The sequence below is a fragment of the Polyodon spathula genome, chromosome 13, assembly GCF_017654505.1.
Source record: "Polyodon spathula isolate WHYD16114869_AA chromosome 13, ASM1765450v1, whole genome shotgun sequence".
NCBI classification, from domain to species: domain Eukaryota; kingdom Metazoa; phylum Chordata; class Actinopteri; order Acipenseriformes; family Polyodontidae; genus Polyodon; species Polyodon spathula.
The window spans coordinates 26,520,596-26,542,069 of record NC_054546.1 but is presented as its reverse complement, the minus strand read 5'-3'; the positions used below and the strand labels follow the sequence as shown (position 1 = coordinate 26,542,069).

General features: G+C 42.1%; 1 protein-coding gene across 1 annotated transcript in view; it reads left to right on the top strand.

Annotated features, from left to right (window-relative positions):
* LOC121325289 (chromodomain-helicase-DNA-binding protein 4-like) overlaps nucleotides 1-14,711 on the top strand; it is a 43,399-nt gene extending 28,688 nt beyond the window's left edge. The window contains 14 exon segments of the mRNA XM_041267725.1: nucleotides 871-1,051; nucleotides 1,520-1,606; nucleotides 1,715-1,803; nucleotides 2,958-3,091; nucleotides 6,239-6,383; nucleotides 6,983-7,168; nucleotides 7,271-7,402; nucleotides 7,926-8,109; nucleotides 11,904-11,978; nucleotides 12,216-12,377; nucleotides 12,743-12,851; nucleotides 13,296-13,428; nucleotides 13,866-14,061; nucleotides 14,515-14,711. Of these exon segments, the coding sequence (XP_041123659.1) occupies nucleotides 871-1,051; nucleotides 1,520-1,606; nucleotides 1,715-1,803; nucleotides 2,958-3,091; nucleotides 6,239-6,383; nucleotides 6,983-7,168; nucleotides 7,271-7,402; nucleotides 7,926-8,109; nucleotides 11,904-11,978; nucleotides 12,216-12,377; nucleotides 12,743-12,851; nucleotides 13,296-13,428; nucleotides 13,866-14,061; nucleotides 14,515-14,696 (1,995 nt within the window). The 3' untranslated portion in view covers nucleotides 14,697-14,711.
* Nucleotides 14,712-21,474: the final 6,763 nt, after the last annotated feature.

Sequence of the window (21,474 nt, the reverse complement as noted above, 5' to 3'; positions counted from 1 at the left end):
GGCATAAGCAATTAGGAAATAACACTTACTACCCAGGAACAAAAAAAAAAAAAAAAAAAAAAAAAAATTGTTACACAGTGTAGTCATAGAAAGGAGCCTTCTCCTTATTTTAGAGAGCTTGGATTTGATTGAAATTGTATGTATGATTTTATATTGTTTATTTAAACTTTTTAATTGAACGTTGTATTTTAACCACTTCATGGTACCACAGCTTGTCTGTATCTGTTGATTTAGGATTTGTTATTTATTGATTTGTGAAACAATGAAATACTAATAAAATATGAGGAAACTGCACCACTCAGCTGTTCGAAGTCACATCCCCATTAGGAGCAACAGTGCTTAATGTTGCTGAGACTGCAGGTCTCAATGACAAAGCAGTTGAAACTTTTTTAACCACAGCGGAATATTCATACAGATGTACATTATCATCTTTCAGTCTGTTTTTGTTTTTATTTTGAGTTTACATCAGTCAAGACTATTGCATTTTATTTAACTATGCATTTGTCAGTATAATTTGGAAGAAACCTGAAAACTAAGACTAGATCTGTTTCCAGTACAGCCACAGGTCTCACCACCCTGTGTCTACCTGTGTGTGTCAAACAATCCCCATTTTATAAGTAAACCATGTGTACCAGATGTGTGGTGTATAGCAAGAGTAGAGATGCTGCAGCTCTTCTCCTCAGCTCGCCTCTCCTCTGTTCCTGTCGGTGTGGTGTATAGTAAGAGTAGAGATGTTGCAGCTGTTCTCCTGGGCTCGCCTCTCCCCTGCCCCTGTCCGGTGTGTTGAAGGAGGTGTGGTGTATAGTAGGAGTGGAGATACTGCAGCCCTGCTCTGAACTCTCTTCTCCCCTGTCCCTGCCCGGTGTGTAGGAGGAGGAGGAGGTTCAGCGTGAGATCATTAAGCAGGAGGAGAGTGTGGACCCAGATTACTGGGAGAAGCTGCTGAGGCATCACTATGAGCAGCAGCAGCAGGATCTGGCCAGGAACCTGGGCAAAGGCAAGAGGGTGAGGAAGCAGGTCAACTACAATGATGGCTCCCAAGAGGACAGAGGTAAAGGTAGAGAACACACCGGCATTGCCCGGCTTTATTATTATTATTATTATTATTATTATTTTATTATTATTATTATTAGAACCTCAGTTACAAACACAACAAGCCAAAAGAGGCTGAATGACAACCAACCAAGCACTACGTTAACCCAGGTTTTCCTGGACGTTTTAAATCTTTTTTGTACAGTTTCAATGGTAAGTTTTAAATTGAGCCTTTTTCCATGTATTGTAGTTTTTTAAAAGCCTTGATGTAGTCCAGTACATCCAATATTTGTTTTGTGCAAAAGTATTTTTAAACTTTCATGCAGCAGCCTCCACTCCCCTTTTATCACAACCTCTTGCAAAGTAAAGGAATGGGGCTCGCCACTCTCTTACACTCTCTCTCTCGTGTGCTCTCTCTTACACTTTTTCTGTCTCTGTGACCTGGATTAACAAACAGTTTTATATTCCCTTGCGATCTGACCAATAGACTGGCAGGACGATCAGTCAGACAACCAATCGGATTACTCTGTGGCGTCGGAGGAAGGTGATGAGGACTTTGACGAGCGAACAGAAAGTAAGAACCATGTTTGAATTCAATGTATTTATTATATACTTTGTGTGGGAGTCTCTCTTACTGTTTGTCTTGTGAAGTTGAGCCACTTCAAACCTTTTCTCTCTCCAGACGCTCGTCGGCCGAGCAGGAAGGGTCTCCGGAATGACAAGGACAAGCCGCTACCACCCCTGCTGGCTCGAGTGGGGGGCAACATTGAGGTGAGGGGCCTTCCTTCTGGGTCCGCTCATCGGCATAGCTAATACCTACCATTCTAAATGAATACTATCTGTGGTACCATTTTCAAGTTTTCAGATCGATCTTTTACTGTTTGAAACAACAATTTTTTTTTTTATATACATATGGTACAGTGGAACTGCAAAATAGTGAGCTAGTATTTAGGATTTTACAATTTGAAATCGCCCTTATCCTTGACACTTGGACTAACAGCAGATTCAGGTTTGAGCTGTCCTCAAGGGAAACTGACACTGCGCCACACCCTGCACCTGCTCTGCTTTCTGCACGTGCGCATGAAACAAAGCAAATCTCATACTGGAAACATGCTAATCGAAGTAGTGCAGGGACCACATCCTCTCTGAACTACAGTACTGTACAAACTGCACTGTGAGAGTACAGAGCGCTGCCCCCTATTGTCATTGAAGTGCTATGAGCAAGTCAGTCAATCTGTCTGCCTTGCTTGTCTCCCTGTGTGGAAGAGAGATGGCTCGGGGCTGCAGTGTGGACACAGAGAAACCCTGTCCACACGAGGCCACCTGTCCACAGAAGTGGACTTGTCCTTAAAGGCAGGACTGCACAACTGTTTGAATTAATAAAAAAAAAAAAGAAAAAGATGATAAACAAAACTAATCTACTGGCTTAAGTTTTGGAAAGGGAACTCCAAGGATGGAAGTAAGACTCCCATTGCATAGTAGTTTGACCCATTCCTTGTTTTACTAGGAGTTTAATAAAACACACCTGAGCTTGTTAGCTGTACACTGGGGCTAATAAAGCTTGCAGTAAAACCTGGAATGGATGAAACTGCTGTGCAGTAGGAGTCATATTCATCCACAAACTCTGTTTTATGACTGCTGTTTCTCCACTGTGTCAAAACTTAGATCACCAGAATACACATAGCCCAGTAACTAGACATTTTTTTTTTTTTTTTTATAAACATGCATGTTTAGATGTTAGTTTGATGCACAGATTTTGTCAGTGTTGTGAAGCAGACAAAGCTATTGGCACTCACAGTAGTTTGAGACTCGATGCATCCTTTGCTTTTCAGAGTGTGTGACAGTTTATCCGGAAGTCAGCTAGCCAGGGCAGCCCTCCTGTGTGCGACTCCTCTTGACCCTGTTTGTTTGTCTGTCTGTCGCAGGTGCTGGGATTCAATGCTCGGCAGCGCAAGGCCTTCCTGAACGCCATCATGCGCTATGGCATGCCCCCGCAGGACGCCTTCACCACGCAGTGGCTTGTCAGGGACCTCCGCGGCAAATCGGAGAAGGAGTTCAAGTGAGTACATGCATCTCCCTGCCCCTCTCTTCACTGCCACTTCCTCTCGTGCCGATTTTGTACAGTGCCTTGACTTTTTTCACATTTTGTTGTCAGTACCTCAGTTTCATGCATTTAAATGAGGATTTTTTCCCACTTATCTACCCACCATATTCCACACTTAAGGGAAAAAAATATACAGTGGCTTGCAAAAGTATTCAGACCCCTGACCAATTCTCTCATATTACTGAATTAGAAATGGTACATTGAAATTTCGTTCTGTTTGATATTTTATTTAAACACTGAAACTCAATCACTTATTGTAAAAAAATATTTTGGCTTAAGTATTCAACCCCTGTGCTGTGGAAGCTCCCAGTTTGCACCGATGAAAGAAATTGCTCTAACGAGGACACAATTACCTTACCATTGGCCTCCACCTGTGAACCATTAAAATTGCTGTCACATTTTCTGGATAAAAACCCCACTGTTGAAGGATCATTGGTAAGGCTGTGAATCCAAAGGAAAATGAAGACCAAAGAGCATTCTACAGAAGTTAGAGATAAAGTAATACAAATGCATAGATTAGGGAAAGGGTACAAAATAATATCCCAGTGGGCACAGTTGGATCAATAATCAGGAAGTGGAAGCTGCATCACACCACCCAGGCACTGCCAAGAAAAGGCCGTCCCTCAAAACTCTGCGCTCAAACAAGGAGACTTGTGAGAGAAGCCACAGAGGCCAATAATCACTTTGAAGGCGCTACAGAGTTCAGTGGCTGGGAGTGGAGTAATGGTGCACCAGTCAACCATATCAAGAGCTCTGTATAACACTGGCCTGTATGGGAGGGTGGCAAGAAAGAAGCCGTTACTCAAAAAGTACCCTCTGAAAGCACGTCTGTGGTTTGCCAGAAAGCATGAGAGTGACCCAGCTGCGATGTGGGAAAAGGTTTTGTGGTCAGATGAGACCAAGATAGAGCTTTTTGGCCAAAACTCAAAGTACTATGTGTGGCGCAAACCTAACACTGCCCATGCCTCAAGACGCACCATCCCTACAGTGAAGTATGGTGGTGGCAGCATCATTCTGTGGGGATGCTTCTCATCAGCAGGGACTGGGCATCTCATTACAATTGAAGGAAGAATGAATGGATCAAAATACAGGAAAATACTGCAAGAGAATCTGCTTCAGTCTGCTAAAAAAACTGAAGCTTGGGAGGAAATTCACTTTTCGGCAGGACAATGATCCCAAGCACAAGGCCAAAGCAACATTGGAGTGGCTCAAGAACAAAAAGGTGAATGTCCTACAGTGGCCCAGTCAAAGTCCTGATCTCAATCCCATTGAGAATCTGTGGGACTATTTGAAAATTGCGGTTCACAAGCGTCGACCAACCAACCTGAATAACCTGGAGCAAATCTGCCAAGAAGAATGGGCCAAAATAACTCCGACACTGTGTGCAAAGCTGGTACATACTTACCCCAAAAGACTTAAAACTGTTATTGCAGCGAAAGGTGGCTCTACCAAATATTAATGTGTGGGGGTTGAATACTTATGCAAGCAAGATATTTCAGTTTTTTATTTTTCTTAAATATTTCCCAACATAAAACCAATGTCACCTTACAATAATTGATTTTGAGTTTCAGTGTTTTAAATTTAAAATATCGAACAGAACGAAATTTCAATGTACCATTTGTAATTCAGTAATATGAGAGAATTGGTCAGGGGTCTGAATACTTTGCAAGGCATTGTATATATTAAAAACACAAAACTAAAAGATCATAATTGGATAAGTCTCCACCCCCCTGAGTTAATACTTGGTGGAAGCACCTTTGGCAGCAATTACAGCTGTGGGTCTTGGGGTAGGTCTTTACCAACTTTGTACACCTAGATTTGGCAATATTTGACCATTCTTCTTTACAAAACTGTTCAAGCTCTGTCAAGTTCTTTGGGGAGCGTTGATGGACCCAGCAATCTTCAAGTCATGCCACAAATTTTCGATTGGATTTAGGTTGGGGCTCTGACTTGGTCACTCGATGTCATTTACCTTTTTGTTCCTTAGCCACTCCAGTGTAGCTTTGGCTGTGTGCTGAAAAGTGAATTTCTGTCCCAGTTTCAGTTTTCTTGCAGAGGGTAGCAGGTTTTCCTCAAGGACTTCTCTGTGCTTTGCTCCATTCATTTTCCCTTCCATGAAGCATCCCCATAACATGATGCTGCCACCACCATGCTTCACAGTATTGATGGTGTTCTCTGGGTGACGCGCTGTGTTGGGTTTGTGCCAAACACAACGCTTTGCATTTAGGCCAAAAAGTTGCATTTTAGTTCAGGCAGACCATAAAACTTTTTACCAAATGGCTGCAGAATCTCCTGAGTTTTTTTGCATACTTCAAACAGAATTCAAGGTGGGCCGCCTTGAGTAATGGCTTTCTTCTTGCCACCCTACCGTACAGGCCAGATTTGCAGAGTGCTTGGGATATTGTTGTCACATGCACACTTTGACCAGTCTTGGCCATTTAAAGCCTGTAGCTCTTGGAAAGTTGCCATTGGCCTCTTGGTAGCCTCTCTGATCAGTCTCCTTCTTGGAGGGACGGCCTGATCTAGGCAGGGTCTTGGTGGTGCCGTACATCTTCCACTTCTTAATAATCGTCATGACCTTGCTCCCAAGGGATATTCAAGGCCTTTTGATATATATTTTTTTTTATACCCATCACCTAATCTGTGCCTTTTAACAACTTTGTCCCAGAGTTCTTCTGAAAGCGCCTTGGTGCTCATGGTTGAGTCTTTGCTTTGAAATGCACTACCCAGCAGAGGGAACCTACAGCAACTGTTGAAATTGATCCTGAATTCATGTGAATCAATACATTTAACTTGGTGTGTGATTTTGAAGGTGATTGGTTACACCTGAGCTAATTTAGGATTACTATTACAAGGGGGGTGGACTCTTACTTATCCAGCCAAACTTTCAGTTTTTGTTTTTAATTTTCTACAAATTTCTATAATTATTTTTTTCACTTAGAAGTTGAGGGACAGGATGTATAGAGAAACAAAAAACCCAGCTTTTTTAATGCATTTTAATTCCAGGCTATAAGGCAACAAAAGGTGAACATTTTGAAAGGGGGTGTAGACTTTCTATAGGCACTGTACGCGTTCATGACTTTCTCTCTCTCTCTTTTTCAGAGCGTACGTGTCCCTGTTCATGCGTCATCTTTGTGAGCCGGGTGCGGATGGAGCGGAGACCTTTGCCGACGGGGTCCCACGGGAGGGTCTTTCCCGCCAGCACGTGCTGACCAGGATTGGGGTCATGTCCCTTATCCGTAAGAAGGTGTGTGTTTTGTTTATTTTAGACTTAAATTCACAGGCAAAACTATAAGCACTGCTGTTCAAACTTCACTGTATGTGGAGGTCTGTCTGCCCTGCTTGTATCCCCCTGTCTGGAGAGAGCTGGCTTGGGGCTGCAGTGTGGACACAGAGAAACCCCGTCCACACAAGGAGGCCTGTCCACAGAACTGGACATGTCCTTAAAGGCAGGACGGCACAAATTTTCAATCAATAATAAAAATAGACTGCATTTTTTTACATGTGGATAGGGAAGATAGCTCGGGCCAACTGGGGGCATTGTGCTTTTAAAGCATGCGGAGCTAGGCGGTAGTTTTCAGGTCTCGCAATGCATTCTGTAGTGTATAAACAGTTATTTAGCCTGTTTCTCTCCATAGAAACCATGCATTTGAAGTTCACAACAACATTTGTAACACGCGAGTCTCACATTATCTAGGTATTGTTTAACAGGATGTTGGAAACTAGAATACTTATAAAATAATTCCAGTACTGTGCTAAGTATCATAATTAACACATTGCAGTTTTGTTGAGTTGCTTTGTAAAGCTACTGTCAGACTGCATGGGTTTTGATTGGTTGGTCTCCAGGTTCAAGAGTTCGAGCACGTGAACGGTCAACGGAGCTCATGCGCTGAGCTTATCAAGAGGCCGGACTTGAATTAGGAGAACAAGAGATCCTGAGACCAGATCTCCCCCACCCCCAAAACCCCCACCCCCAGCACCCCCCTGGAGACACGCAGCCCAACACACCTGCCACCACAGCCTCCAGCACAGGTAAGAGAGGGACCCTATATCCTGTACTGTAAACCCTACCCCATGTACCTTATACCCAATACAGCGCAGGTAGAAACGGAGACTCTGAACCCTACTCCCTAGCCTCTTCCACACAGCACCTCGGCCAACATGTTCATCTCTCTTCTTTCCACAGAGGAGTCTATGAAAACAGAGGAAGTGGGGAAGGAGATGGAAGGCAAGGAATCTCCTGCAAAGCCAGAGGAGCAGGCTGAGGTAAGAGAGCTGCAAGAGACACTACACTGCCCCTTTGAGAAAGAGAGCTCTTTGATATCGCAGGGCTCCCACATGCGGCTATGTGACTGGGATAACAATGCCTCCATTGCATCAGCATTAAACCACAGCTGTGGTAAAGATGTGTACACAATGGCTTTTACATCTAGTGTGCTGTTCAAACTCACTGAGCGTGGCGAGCACTGCCCCCGATTCTCATTGCAGTGGAGGGAGTCAGTCGGTGTCTGCCCTGCTGGTGTCCCACTGTCTGGAGAGTGGTGGCTTGGGGCTGCAGTATAGACACAGAGAAACCCCATCCACAGAAGGAGGCCTGTCCACAGAATTGGACATGTCCTTAAAGGCAGGATGGCACAACTGTACATGTCTGTCCATACTAATACAAGTCTGAAACGTGGCTACTCGAACCAATAAAATCATGCTGGTTTTTTGCTTCTGAATTAATTCCCCCTTTTTAACAAGCCCCTACCCTGTTACTTGCTGTGTCTAATCTATCTTTTTGTTCCAGGAGTCTAAAGCCTCAGAAGGGGAACTTAAGGCCGCTGAGCAATCTGAGAAACCTCCAAATGAAGAGCGTAAGGATGGGGAGAAGGAGAATGAAATAAAGGAGAGGAAAGCCCAAGAGGGGGAGGTTGTCAAAGGTGACGGTTCAGAAGGCAAGGAGAAAGCAGAGGAGCCGATGGAAACAGACGGTAAGGGTGAGGCTCGGCTCCTGAAACAGAACTACAGGTGCAATCATGATTTCCCCTGACAACGCAATTCTGTGCTTTATGGTACGCAGTCACTGCACTGGGGCTTGTTAAGCATCTTTCTGGCCGCTAGAGGGCAGTACATAGTTAGAAACTGCTTTGACTATAGATTTAATAGGAGGATCGAGGTCACATGCTAAAACTAACAAATAACAAAAGGGCAAAGCTAACTTCTAGTAAACCTATTGTGTAAGGGAATAGCCCAAAATAAATTGTACAGTAGCATATATCAGTAAGTTAAAGTATGCTTTTTCTTAAGAAATGGATACATGTATTATGCACATGAAGGTGGTTTTAAGTTTTCCTACTTATTATAAAAAGTAAGTTGTCGTATATTTTACGAAAACAAATACATACAGTAGTCTACTAAATCCATTCCACAAATATTTGCTTATCAGTCAGTAATAGCTAATAAAACAAAACTATGGGTAGCCTAATTTTGACACACAAACAGAATCTGATTTATATTTTCCCAGGACATTTGGCAGCTTTAAAATAAACATGACACTTCTCTTGTGCAATTTAAGAACATATTTTGTGGTAGAAAGGTAATCCTATGCAGCAGTATTTTCTTTATGATGCAGTAGCAATATTATGACCTTGGCCAAACCGAACATGCAACACAATTTTGTTTTTACACATTGCAGACACATACAAAATAAAATAATTTGGATATAATTTGGGGATCTTGCGTCGTTTACAATTTGGTTGTATCATGTGTACTTCCAAAGTTATTTAACTTTAAAGTTTTTTATTTTAAATACAAACCAGCGCTTGCCGATTTGCGTCATTCAGTACGTTTCCAAGGTTTCAGTAGACTATAAAAATAAACTAATACATGTTTCTTTCATTTAGGCTTATAGCGCACTTCATGTAGCCAAGCCTAATGTGAACATGAATCAGATCCACTGCTGCAACATGCTTTGGTGTTCGAACGAGTTGACTTCAATGCATAAATAAATAAATAAATACACATTTGGTTTTTCATATTAGTTCATTAGGCTACTGCAAGCTACTTACTCTGCTGGTATTCTGACCCAGTTGATCTGCTCTGCCAGCATTGCATGCAGTGGCTGCTATGGACGTGTGTTTCATTGTCTGAAAATAGATAAACAATAATACAGATTATGGTAAATATCATTGTTTCATTAGCTGTGCATATGAGACATTTATATCGCATACGGTTTACTTACCTGGGGGGGACGGGACACAGGACACGATGCTCTGTGAAATTCTTGTGAAAAGGGGCTGCTACTTTTTAAATATTTTTTCCTTGAAAGTACGGTCCAATGTTCCTGCAATTAAGAATCATTTTTAAGAGTTCACAGTCAATTTCAGAAAACATGTAGCCTAAGGGGTCTGACCAAGCATAACTAAGTCAGAATATGTCTACACTGGATCTTGCCTTCGAAAATAAGTAGCGGCCCGTGTCCTTGCTTGGATATAGCCCCTCCATATGTGTATTTTCAATGGGTGCTTTAGTTTTGGCTTCCAAGCGAAGCACCCCTTCTTGTGAAATGAATACAGGCCATATCTCTCAAGCTGGACTGATATTTCATTATGTGATTTTCACAGTTGAAACAATTCCCTGCTTTCCTGCTAACGTCTTGCTTGTGCCAAATGAAGATCGTTGTTCTTGTCTCTGATCAATGGACAGAATCTGGGAGGTTTTTTTTTTTTTTTTTTTTTGCTTTTAAATAAAGGCTACATGAAGGAAAAAAACACTTATAAAAATAAACAACCAACCAACCCAGGCACAATATGAAATGCAGCGTAGCCTACTTTGTACTTCCATCTCATTTTTCTTCTAATTCTTCTGACTACTTCTGGATATCCAAATTCCATGCCTATTATGGACAATGTCACAGACCGCCTTGGCACTGTTTGTCATTCTCTTCAGTCACCTGCCCCTTTACCGGATGATGTGCAAAACCAGTTACTATGCAGTGCCAACGTTCTGTCACACATTGTAATCGGCAGCATTAGCCTGGAAAAGGAAGCAGAAATCCATGTCTTGAGCAGAGGAAGTGTGGAAAGATACACTGCATTGTTATCCAGGGCACTCATTACAACTGAATGGTATCACAGGTGGGCAAACAATGTAAATTATGATGGATCCAGAGGCAAAAAAAGGCTGCCTACGAACCTGAAGCAGATTCTATGGGGATACTTGTGCAGGCGGTTCAGAGTGGAACTCCAGCACAACACTCGTAAAGGATGGAATAAACAAACAGCTGTCCATGAAGTGATGTTAAACACTGGTGTTTATTGTGTAAAAACTTAAAAATTTTACGCAGTTTGTTCAAATACACATTGTATTCACAGTACAGTCTTTGTGTATTTGTTCTGTGTACAAAATAATCCTTACACACCCCAACGGAATGTAGAACACATTTAACACCCCTTCCCCACAATACATTGAAGGAGTACCACAAAGATGTGAACATGAGGTTTCTCTAAGCATAGTCCCTACATTCCACATGTGACACGGAAAAGTTGTTGATAATATTAGGCTTAGGCTATTCAAAAAGTTGAATAGTCTACCACTGGTAAAAAAAAATGTAATAAATAAAAATAAAGTAACACAATAGGCTACTCAATACTTACTAAACTAATGACTACAGCCTAATAATATCCCATAATTTTACACACAGAAACCAAAAACAAAATAGGCTGGACAAATAATTTGACGCGACACCTAAGGCGTCCACTGCAGACAGGCCATTTTTTAGTTCCTCTGTCAGTCTCTCTTAGGGAGAAACTTTTGAAAATGGGAAATTTAAAATAAAAACATATATAACAAATTACATGAAAAAAGACAACAAGGGATCAGAGAGCCGTACAGTATAGCCTTAACTATATCGTCAACCCTTGCCCTGCAAAAAATGTTTCATATTGTGAAGGTCGGTTAGTTTTAATTATACGAATGGAAATGAATTTGATTATGTTTCTATATACATTTTATAAATTGTCTGCAGCAAAACAGTAGACCATGCAGTTTACTCTCAACTTTAAGTTCCCACTTTTAAATGCGAAATGAGGAATACTGCATCAGTTTTGCTTCAGTGCTCTCGATGTACTGGGCTATCCATTTTGTTAAATATTTAATAATATTTATGGTTGGGGGTGGCGGAGCTTTTATAAAAGTATACTGACCCCAAAGGTTACCGTTTATCAAAAAATAGTCCTGGGAAACTGGATTAGGACAAGTAGTTACCCATAGGTGAAAGTAATAATGTGCATAATGATGATCTTGTCACTGCGAAGTTTCTGAATGGTGTTTTGCAGTAAAACACTAGACATTGCTGTTTACTCTTTTTAAAGAAGCAAACGTACAATTTAATTTACAGAGTTTTTAAAGCACATGACTGTCATACAGTGTCTGTATTGTGATGTCAGGCGACCACAATCTGCCTCCCACTGTAACTCCTCCCGTTGTTTACCAGCTGCTGTTTTTCATACTCAAACAGGTGCTTTCACACTCCTTGATCAGCACTAATCTTGACGAGCTAATGTTTTAGGTGAGGTAATCCAGGATTAGTGATGATCAGGGCTGTGAAACCAGTCACTAAACTGAGGTGTAAAACTGGAAGCGTCAAGTAGCGGTCAAAGTGTTTCAGCTAATGCCTTCATCAGTGTCTCTGGTTCTCCCTCAGTAACAGAAGCCCAGGGTACTTTTTTTTTATTAAGCCGTTGGGATCTGTTTTTAGTGATCTGTCTTGCTTATTTTTCTTCAGCAGTGGAAGAGAAGGAGGAAAAGCAGCTCCCTGTTGAAAAGATGGACATCAGCCCTGCTGTAGACATGAAGAAAGGTGAGGCCCATTTGTGTCTGTCTCCACAGTAAAAGCATGGCTATCTGCAGTGGGGGAGGCAGCAGGCTTCACTCAAGAGCATTCAGTGGTTCATTGCTGATCGTACACAACATTTTATTGCTCCACAGCGCATTAGCCAATATTTTGAAACCATGCAGAACTTGGAAGGAATATATGGTCTGCATATCTGAAAGGATGATGATGATGATGATGATGATTATTATTTTTCCTCTCCAGAACAAAAGGATGAGAAGCCAGAGGCTGAGAAGGGAGCAGGGGGAATGTTGGCAGCGGAATCGAAGCTGCAGAACGGAGAGCTGGCGAAGGAGCCGAGCGAGGAGAAGAAGAGAGCCATGAAGCAGCGGTTCATGTTCAACATTGCCGACGGGGGCTTCACAGGTAAGTGTGCCACTCCCCCATAAATGCACACATGCCGCACTGGAACACCAGCCCAGAAACACTGCATACACGCACACCACACTGCCTCTGAGATGCAAGTACCAGCTCAAACACACCACTGCTTGGCAGGTCTGTAAGTATAATTTGTCAGTGTGTGTTTGTTTCATTCCCACGCCATTATTAAGAAGCATTTAAATTTTTATTTCAGTCCATTGAGGCATTTAGACGTTATAAGAATTGCAAGCTGTCAAACATCTAACAGGTCACTTATGCTACAGTTTAGACATGTTTAATCCTCAGCTGTTCAGTGAAGCCACTTTGTATTTTCTGGGTTTTTTAATTAAGGGTGTCAATCTGTTTTTCAGAACTGCACTCGCTGTGGCAAAATGAAGAGCGCGCCGCCACTGTCACTAAAAAGACCTACGAGATCTGGCACCGTCGCCATGACTACTGGCTGCTCGCTGGCATCATCAAGTATCCTTTATAGCATAAAGCGATTGCAGTATTCTACGCTCTACGCCATTTGATAAGGGTTTTAATGTCATTTTATTTCATTTTTTAGAATAAACGGTTTAAAATATCAATGGAAGCCTGAGCTGCGATGACATTAGAGAGAATACAAATGTGTCTGTGGCCCAAAAACTGAGCACCACTGCCCTGATATATGGCAGGATGGGAGTGAGCAGTAGGCAGATTAATACAGGACCTGAATATATGCTTGCTGTCCTTCTTTTAACCCCACTATCGGGACAGAAGGGTATAGAACCCCATTGCCAGAGCTGGGCTTGCAGGCTCCTCTGGGTCTGCACCCTGCACTAGTATTGTCTGCCCTGCCACCTCCTATGCTGATGCTGTAGAACCCCATTGCCAGTGCTGGGCAGACTTGTAGTGGTGTTGTTTCCTGACCCCTCCCCTCAGTCACGGCTACGCTCGCTGGCAGGACATTCAGAATGACCCCAAGTACGGGATCCTGAACGAGCCCTTCAAGGGCGAGATGAACCGGGGCAACTTCCTGGAGATCAAGAACAAGTTCCTGGCACGCAGGTTCAAGGTGAGGACTGAGGCCTGCACTCTCTCCTCTATGATCCCCATTCTCATCCTGTATCCTGTACTCCCCCCCCCCCACCTACCCCCTTCCATTCTTAATCTCATCCTGTATACTGCACTCTCCCTCCTCAATCTTATCCTGTATACTGCACCCCTCCAATCTCCATCCTTAATCTCATCTTGCATACTGCACTCTTCCCCCACCTCCCCGTCGCCATCCTCATTCTCATCCTGGATATTGCAGTTTCTCCTCCTCTATACCCATCCTCACTCATCCTGTATACTGCAATGTTTCCTCCCCTCCATCCCCATCCTGTCATCTTATATACTGCACTGTTCCTCCCCCTCCATCCCCATCCTCACTTATCCTGGATACTGCTCTCTCCTCATCTCCGTAAAGAGCTGGCAGTTGTAACCCTCTCCCTTCTCTCTCCTCTCTAGCTGTTGGAGCAGGCCCTTGTGATTGAGGAGCAGCTGCGGCGCGCTGCCTACCTCAACATGTCGGAGGACCCCTCCCACCCCTCCATGGCTCTCAACACCAGGTTTGCGGAGGTAGAGTGTCTGGCAGAGTCCCACCAGCACCTGTCCAAGGAGTCCATGGCAGGGAACAAGCCGGCTAATGCAGTCTTGCACAAAGGTAGTGCTGTAAAGCAAGTGCCTTCATCAGTGTTATTGAAACTAGAAGAGGCAGGCTTCCCATGTTAACTGCTTCATAATGTAGTATTTTCCTTTTGGTGGCTATTCTGGAAACTGTAGTGCTCTAGTTTCTTTTTTTAAAAGAACAATATTTTCAGTTTCTGAAGCAGCTCTGCTGCACAGTGGGTCTGCACGGGGCAGCAGTGAAGATGTTCTGTTCCATCAGTATTCTGAATAACACCAAGTGTCTATCACCACTATTAAGACAGTTGGTTTAGTCTTTAATAGTTAGAATGATACACCCTAAAGGTTCTGTTATGAACACTGAAGGCATCGGTGTACTGCAATAGAAATAAACATGACTCTCCAAGGAAGTGTTTATTTGTCATACTTTGAAATGGTTTAAATGTGTTCATATGTTTAATGGACCTTATTATTTTTTCTTTTTGTGCAGTTCTTAAGCAGTTGGAGGAGTTACTAAGCGATATGAAGGCTGATGTGACCCGTCTCCCAGCAACCATCGCCAGGATTCCTCCCGTTGCCGTGAGACTGCAGATGTCGGAGAGGAACATCCTCAGCCGATTGGCCAGCCGGGGAACCGAGCCACAGCCACAGCAGGTAAAATTCAAAGAATAGAGAATAAAAACAATGCTGCCAGAGTCTAGCCAGCCTGTGTGCCCTGCTCTAAACAGCTCAAATACACAGACATATGGTTACAAGGCTTGTGTGCTGTCTTCACATGCTGTTCTTTGAAGAAAGTAGAGTAGACATTGAACACTGAAGACAGAGGGGCTAATGGTGTGTTCATGAGACTGGCACATGTGGGCTACATCTTCTTGGTCAGGCTTAGTGTAATGGGCTCTCTCTTTCACTCCGTAGGTGGCACAGCAGTAAAAACCAGTGTCCCCTTCTGGATTAACAAGGGAATTCCAACCAACTGCAGTCCCTCCCACAACATTCCTTCATTCCTGATTGGCGCGCAGCTGCTGAATTGATACCCCCCTGCTTACTGAGACGAGACCTCTCGAACTTCATTGACGGGGGGGGAGAAAAAAAAAAAAAAAGTTTTTTTTTGGACCTTCACTTTTAATACAAAGACAGACACAACAACTTTTTTTCTTTTTATAAAAACTATACAAAGAAAAAAATGTCGTTTTAAAATGAATGAAAAACAAAGTGACAAGGACTTGAATAACTTCTGTACATATTATTGTTTAGTACACAGCAGGTGGCAATATGGGGGGTGGGGGGAGTCTTAAACAAAAATAAAAATACTTGAAGTCAAATGTTTCTCAAGGTTATTTATTTTTTATTTTTTTGCTTTTTGAAGAGTTACTCACCATTACAGATTCAGGCCTAGTCTGTCTGTAGCGATGGTGTTCCGCCCTGCTCCTGAAATCGAGGTAACCAAACAACGGCCAAAAGAACGTTTTTTTTTTTTTTTGTAATTTTGCATTGCAGTCTAGTGACGGCGTGCTGAGTCTAGTCTCCACTATCACTGTAGATACAGCCTGTTTCAAGGCTCAAGTGCTGTCCTGTGTACAGTGGAAAACCATGCCTGTTAAACTCTATATTTAGTTCCTGTTCAGATCAAAAAGCTGGAACCACGAGGGGGCTTGAGGAGCAGAGCTGGAAACCACTGATCTACAGCGAACGAGGGAGAGGGAAAGAGGTGTTCTGAGGGCTAAAGAGAAAAAGAATATTGACTTTTCAGCACGCACACTTGGCTACCTCTGTTGTGCTTTTAGAAATAAATAATGGATTGTGTACTAATTGTATATTTAAAAATAAAAAATAAATGGAAACACAAATGTGTGTTTTATTCCAAATGTTGCTCTGCAATACAATCCAATCCCACCTTGGACTGCATTCGGACACTCGTCTTCAATTTGCTTTTCTAAATGCACAAAGTATTTACACTGGTGGTGGTCATTGGGATGTGATTTGCATTTTAAATGAGAACCTTGAAACAAGAATCATATGTAGCATTATCTAAATAAAGTGAAAAAGAAAATCTGTCATTGAACATGCCGCTGTGCAAATGGACTGGGCCCAGTCCTGTGGAACAGGCAGGCCATTGTAAAAGCACTGAAAGACCAACATCTTCAGTAATGATTCAAAGACACTTCTGACTTTTACGTCCCTTCTGTAGCAATCTGTTTAATGGGGAAAGGCATGTGCTTTTTTCCAGCAGGACTGAGCAAGTTTAATTTGCAGATCTGGTAAGACTGGATGTGGCACAGGGTCTGTAGCTCTGCTGTGCTTGGAATGATCCAAGTGTCTTGCACTTCCTACTTGCACCAGCATCTTTAGAACTGATTCCCAAGGTTGTATCCATTCTCAACCCTTGTGGCACTAGCAACCCCCACTCCACAGACTACCAAAGAATGTGAACCAAAAATGTACAATCTGTTTCTAACCACGTAAGCTTGTAAATATGCATGCTTCTTGGGGTTTCCTTTCAAGTTCGAAATGTAACCATTACCGTCTGGGTATTCACCTCTAAGACCCGAGACCTGAATAAGATGGAACGAAGCTGCTCGCAGAGCCTGTGACGCAATCATGGCCTGTCCCTCAGCACATAAATAAACTGCACATACAGATGATCTTACCGTTTTTCCTTTCAAGAACTGACCTGACAGGAGGAGTGTGGTTATGACCTCCTTTATTTAAATGCATGAAACTAAGGCACTGATGCAACAAAATGTGAAAAAAGTTCAAGGGGGTGTAGACTTTCTATAGGCACTGTATATAACATATTCCCATATTCACTTTCCCTTCTGTCCTGTCAAGTTTCCCAGTCCCTGCCAATCAGAAACATCCCCATACATGATGCTGCCACCACCATGCTTCACAGTAGGGATGGTGTTCTTTGGGTTATGCTCCGGGGCTTTGCTTTTACACCAAAAGATGCTTTGCGTTTAGTTGCGTTTTAGTTTCGTCGGACCACAAAACTTTTTGCCACGTGTGTTTTTCCATACTTCAAATTGGATTTGTGGGCTTTCTTGAGTAAAATGCAGACCAGATTTGTGGAGTGCTTGGGATATTGTTGTCATATGCACACTTTGACCAGTCTTGGCCATAAAAGCCTGTAGCTCTTGCAAAGTTGCCATCAGCCTCTTGGTAGCCTCTGATCAGTCTCCTTGCTTGGTCCTCCAGTTTGGAGGGACGGCCTGATCTAGGCAGGGTCTTAGTGGTTCCATACACCTTCCACTTCTTAATAACTGTCTTGACCATGCTCCAAGGGATATTCAAGGCCTTTGATATATAATTTTTTTTTACCTATCTCCTGATCTGTGGAGTTCTTTTGAAAACACCTTGGTGTGCATCGTTGAGTCTTTGCTTTGCAATGCACTACTCAGCAGAGGGAACCTACAGGAACTGCTGAATTTATCCTGAAATGTGAATCACTACAATTTAACACAGATGGAGGCCACTTAAATTGGGGTGTGATTTTGAAGGTGATTGGTTACACCTGAGCTAATTTAGGATTGCTATTACAAGGGGGGGTGGACACTTCTCCAACTAAGCTATTTCAGTTTTTAATTTTAATTAATTTTCTACATTTTTCTATTTTATTCTACATATTTTTTTTTTCACTTGGAAGTTGTGGGGTAAGAACATAAGAACATAAGAAAGTTTACAAACGAGAGGAGGCCATTCGGCCCATCTTGCTCGTTTGGTTGTTAGTAGCTTATTGATCCCAGAATTTCATCAAGCAGCTTCTTGAAGGATCCCAGGGTGTCAGCTTCAACAACATTACTGAGGAGTTGATTCCAGACCCTCACGATTCTCTGTGTAAAAAAGTATCTCCTATTTTCTGTTCTGAATGCCCCTTTGTCTAATCTCCATTTGTGACCCCTGGTCCTTGTTTCTTTTTTCAGGCTGAAAAAGTCCCTTGGGTCGACACTGTCAATACCTTTTAGAATTTTGAATGCTTGAATTAGGTCGCCACGTAGTCTTCTTTATTCAAGACTGAACAGATTCAATTCTTTTAGCCTGTCTGCATATGACATGCCTTTTAAGCCCGGAATAATTCTGGTCGCTCTTCTTTGCACTCTTTCTAGAGCAGCAATATCTTTTTTATAGCGAGATGACCAGAACTGAACACAATATTCAAGATGAGGTCTTACTAGTGCATTGTACAGTTCTAACATTACTTCCCTTGATTTAAATTCAACACTTTTCACAATGTATCCGAGCATCTTGTTAGCCTTTTTTATAGCTTCCCCACATTGTCTAGATGAAGACATTTCTGAGTCAACAAAAACTCCTAGGTCTTTTTCATAGATTCCTTCTCCAATTTCAGTATCTCCCATATGATATTTATAATGTACATTTTTATTTCCTGCGTGCAGTACCTTACACTTTTCTCTATTAAATGTCATTTGCCATGTGTCTGCCCAGTTTTGAATCTTGTCTAGATCATTTTGAATGACCTTTGCTGCTGCAACAGTGTTTGCCACTCCTCCTACTTTTGTGTCGTCTGCAAATTTAACAAGTTTGCTTACTATACCAGAATCTAAATCATTAATGTAGATTAGGAATAGCAGAGGACCTAATACTGATCCCTGTGGTACACCACTGGTTACCACACTCCATTCTGAGTTTTTTCCTCTAATCAGTACTTTCTGTTTTCTACATGTTAACCACTCCCTAATCCATGTACATGTGTTTCCTTGAATCCCAACTGCGTTCAGTTTGAGAATTAATCTTTTGTGCGGGACTTTGTCAAAAGCTTTCTGGAAATCTAAATAAACCATGTCATATGCTTTGCAATTATCCATTATCGATGTTGCATCCTCAAAAAAATCAAGCAAGTTAGTTAGACAAGATCTCCCTTTCCTAAAACCATGTTGACTGTCTCCCAGGACCCTGTTACTATATAGGTAATTTTCCATTTTGGATCTTATTATAGTTTCCATAAGTTTGCATATAATAGAAGTCAGGCTTACTGGTCTGTAGTTACCTGGTTCAGTTTTGTTTCCCTTTTTGTGGATCGGTATTACGTTTGCAATTTTCCAGTCTGTCGGTACCACCCCTGTGTCAAGAGACTGTTGCATGATCTTGGTTAGCGGTTTGTAAATAACTTCTTTCATTTCTTTGAGTACTACTGGGAGGATCTCATCTGGCCTAGGGGATTTGGGACTTGCTGGGAAGACTGCCTCGTTTAACTGCGTTGTTCTGCTGTGCTGTTGGCTCCTCCCCTCACCCATGTCTCAGAACAGCGCTGAATTTGAATCAGCTGCTCCGAGTTTCAGCTTGTTTGTTATCAGAAAAACACACGCGGCTGTTTGACTTTGAGCTGCTGCTGTGTTTCATCAATGTCCTGTGTTTTCTGATTAAAGCAATTCAAGATGCAATTTCTCCTTACTGCTTCTAAACTGCTCTGTACTTTTCCACGCCTGTACTTCTCCCACTCGCTGTCGATTCCACTCACTGTAGGATGTGTACTATTTTAATTCCAGGCTAGAAGACAACAAAAGGTGAAAATTTTGAAAGTGAGTGTAGACTTTCTATAGGCACTATATAATATATATATATATATATATATATATATATATATATATATATATATATATATATACACACATACATACAGTGCCTTGCAAAAGTATTCAGACCCCTGAACAATTCTCTCATATTACTGAATTACAAATAGTACATTGAAATTTCGTTCTTTTCGATTTTTTTTTTTAAAACACTAAAACTCAGAATCAATTATTGTAAGGTGACATTGGTTTTATGTTGGGAAATATTTGTAAGAAAAAAAAAACTGAAATATCTTGCTTGCATAAGTATTCAACCCCTGTGCTGTGGAAGCTCCCAGTTTGCACCGATGAAAGAAATTGCCCTAACAAGGACACAATTACCTTGCCATTGACCTCCACCTGTGAACCATTAAAGTTGCTCTGACATTTTCTGGATAAAAACCCCACTGTTGAAGGATCATTGGTAAGGCTGTGAATCCAAAGGAAAATGAAGACCAAAGAGCATTCTACAGAAGTTAGAGATAAAGTAATACAAATGCATAGATTAGGGAAAGGGTACAAAATAATATCTAAGTGTTTGGATATCCCAGTGAGCACAGTTGGATCAATAATCAGGAAGTGGAAGCTGCATCACTCCACCCAGGCACTGCCAAGAAAAAGCTGTCCCTCAAAACTCAGCGCTCAAAGAAGCTCAAGAGGTCTTTATTGCAGATTTGCATAACTATAATTCTGTGCTTGCAAATGATATTGATGTGGCCTCACATATTACAGTAGATAGATCTGATGTAGAGCGTGCTGGACGGTCACTGTCTCTAACCCCTTCCAAGTCACGGCTTCTAAAAAATTGAAAACAGCTGAAGACAGGGATATGTCCGAATCAAACAATATCTCTGACATTTTGAGAGCCGTTTAACAATCTTGGATCTCGGTTTGCCATAGTTGAGAACCAAATGAAACAAAATTCCTTGTTGATCGCAAATCTATCAAAAAGTTTTGATTTTGCTTGTGAAGAAATGAAGGGATTGGGAGTGAAAGTTAATACAACTATTGAGAAAGTGGGTGTTCCCAGGAAACAGATCACAGCCACACAAGAAAGATGTTCTGACCTGGAACCCTATGGACGAAGATGGGATTTGCGAGTTTCCTTTTACCCTGAAAAGGAGAACGAAAACACCCGAGCCGAGATGATTGCCCTCATCGTGAAGATTTTACCAGAAGACAGAAGTAAGCTGGGGTTTGCGGTGAATATGGTTCATAGGCTAGGCAGACCTCGCAATGACGGGAGACCACGTCAAATCATCATTCAATTTACTATGAGAACATACAGTGATCACCTCTGGAAACAGGTCTGTACGTCACCAGTGGTCAAGGAACTAAGGTTTGGTTCTCAGAGGACTTGACAAGAGAAGAAAGAGGGGCTAGAGCCAGGCTATGGCCACTTGTGGAAAAGGCTCGAAATGACGGCAAGAGATCTCATTTCAGGGGCTCTGTTGCTTACATTGACGGAAAAAACATTGAATCAACTGACACTCAATGATCATATCACCCGCCTCCTGATTTGGAAGCTTCAATATAATAAATCTGACGTTATTTCAGAGGGACATATTAGAAATTCTAACATAAGGTTAGTATTGTGGCACGGTGTCATAGTGGTTAGCGCTGCTGCCTCAAAGAGCCAGGGTCCTGGGTTCGAATCTGGCTTAGGGGGTCTGTGTGGAATTTGCATGTTCTCCCCGTGTTCACATGTGTTTTCTTCAGGTATTCTGGTTTCCTCCCACAGTCCAAATCCCTCCCATAATCCTTATTAGCACAACATCGTATCCTAGTGCTATACCTCTTAGAGGAGGTGACATGAATGAGCCACCTGATGAATGGATGGCTCGCTATCCAAATGCCTTTACTACGTTTAAACCAAATCCAAC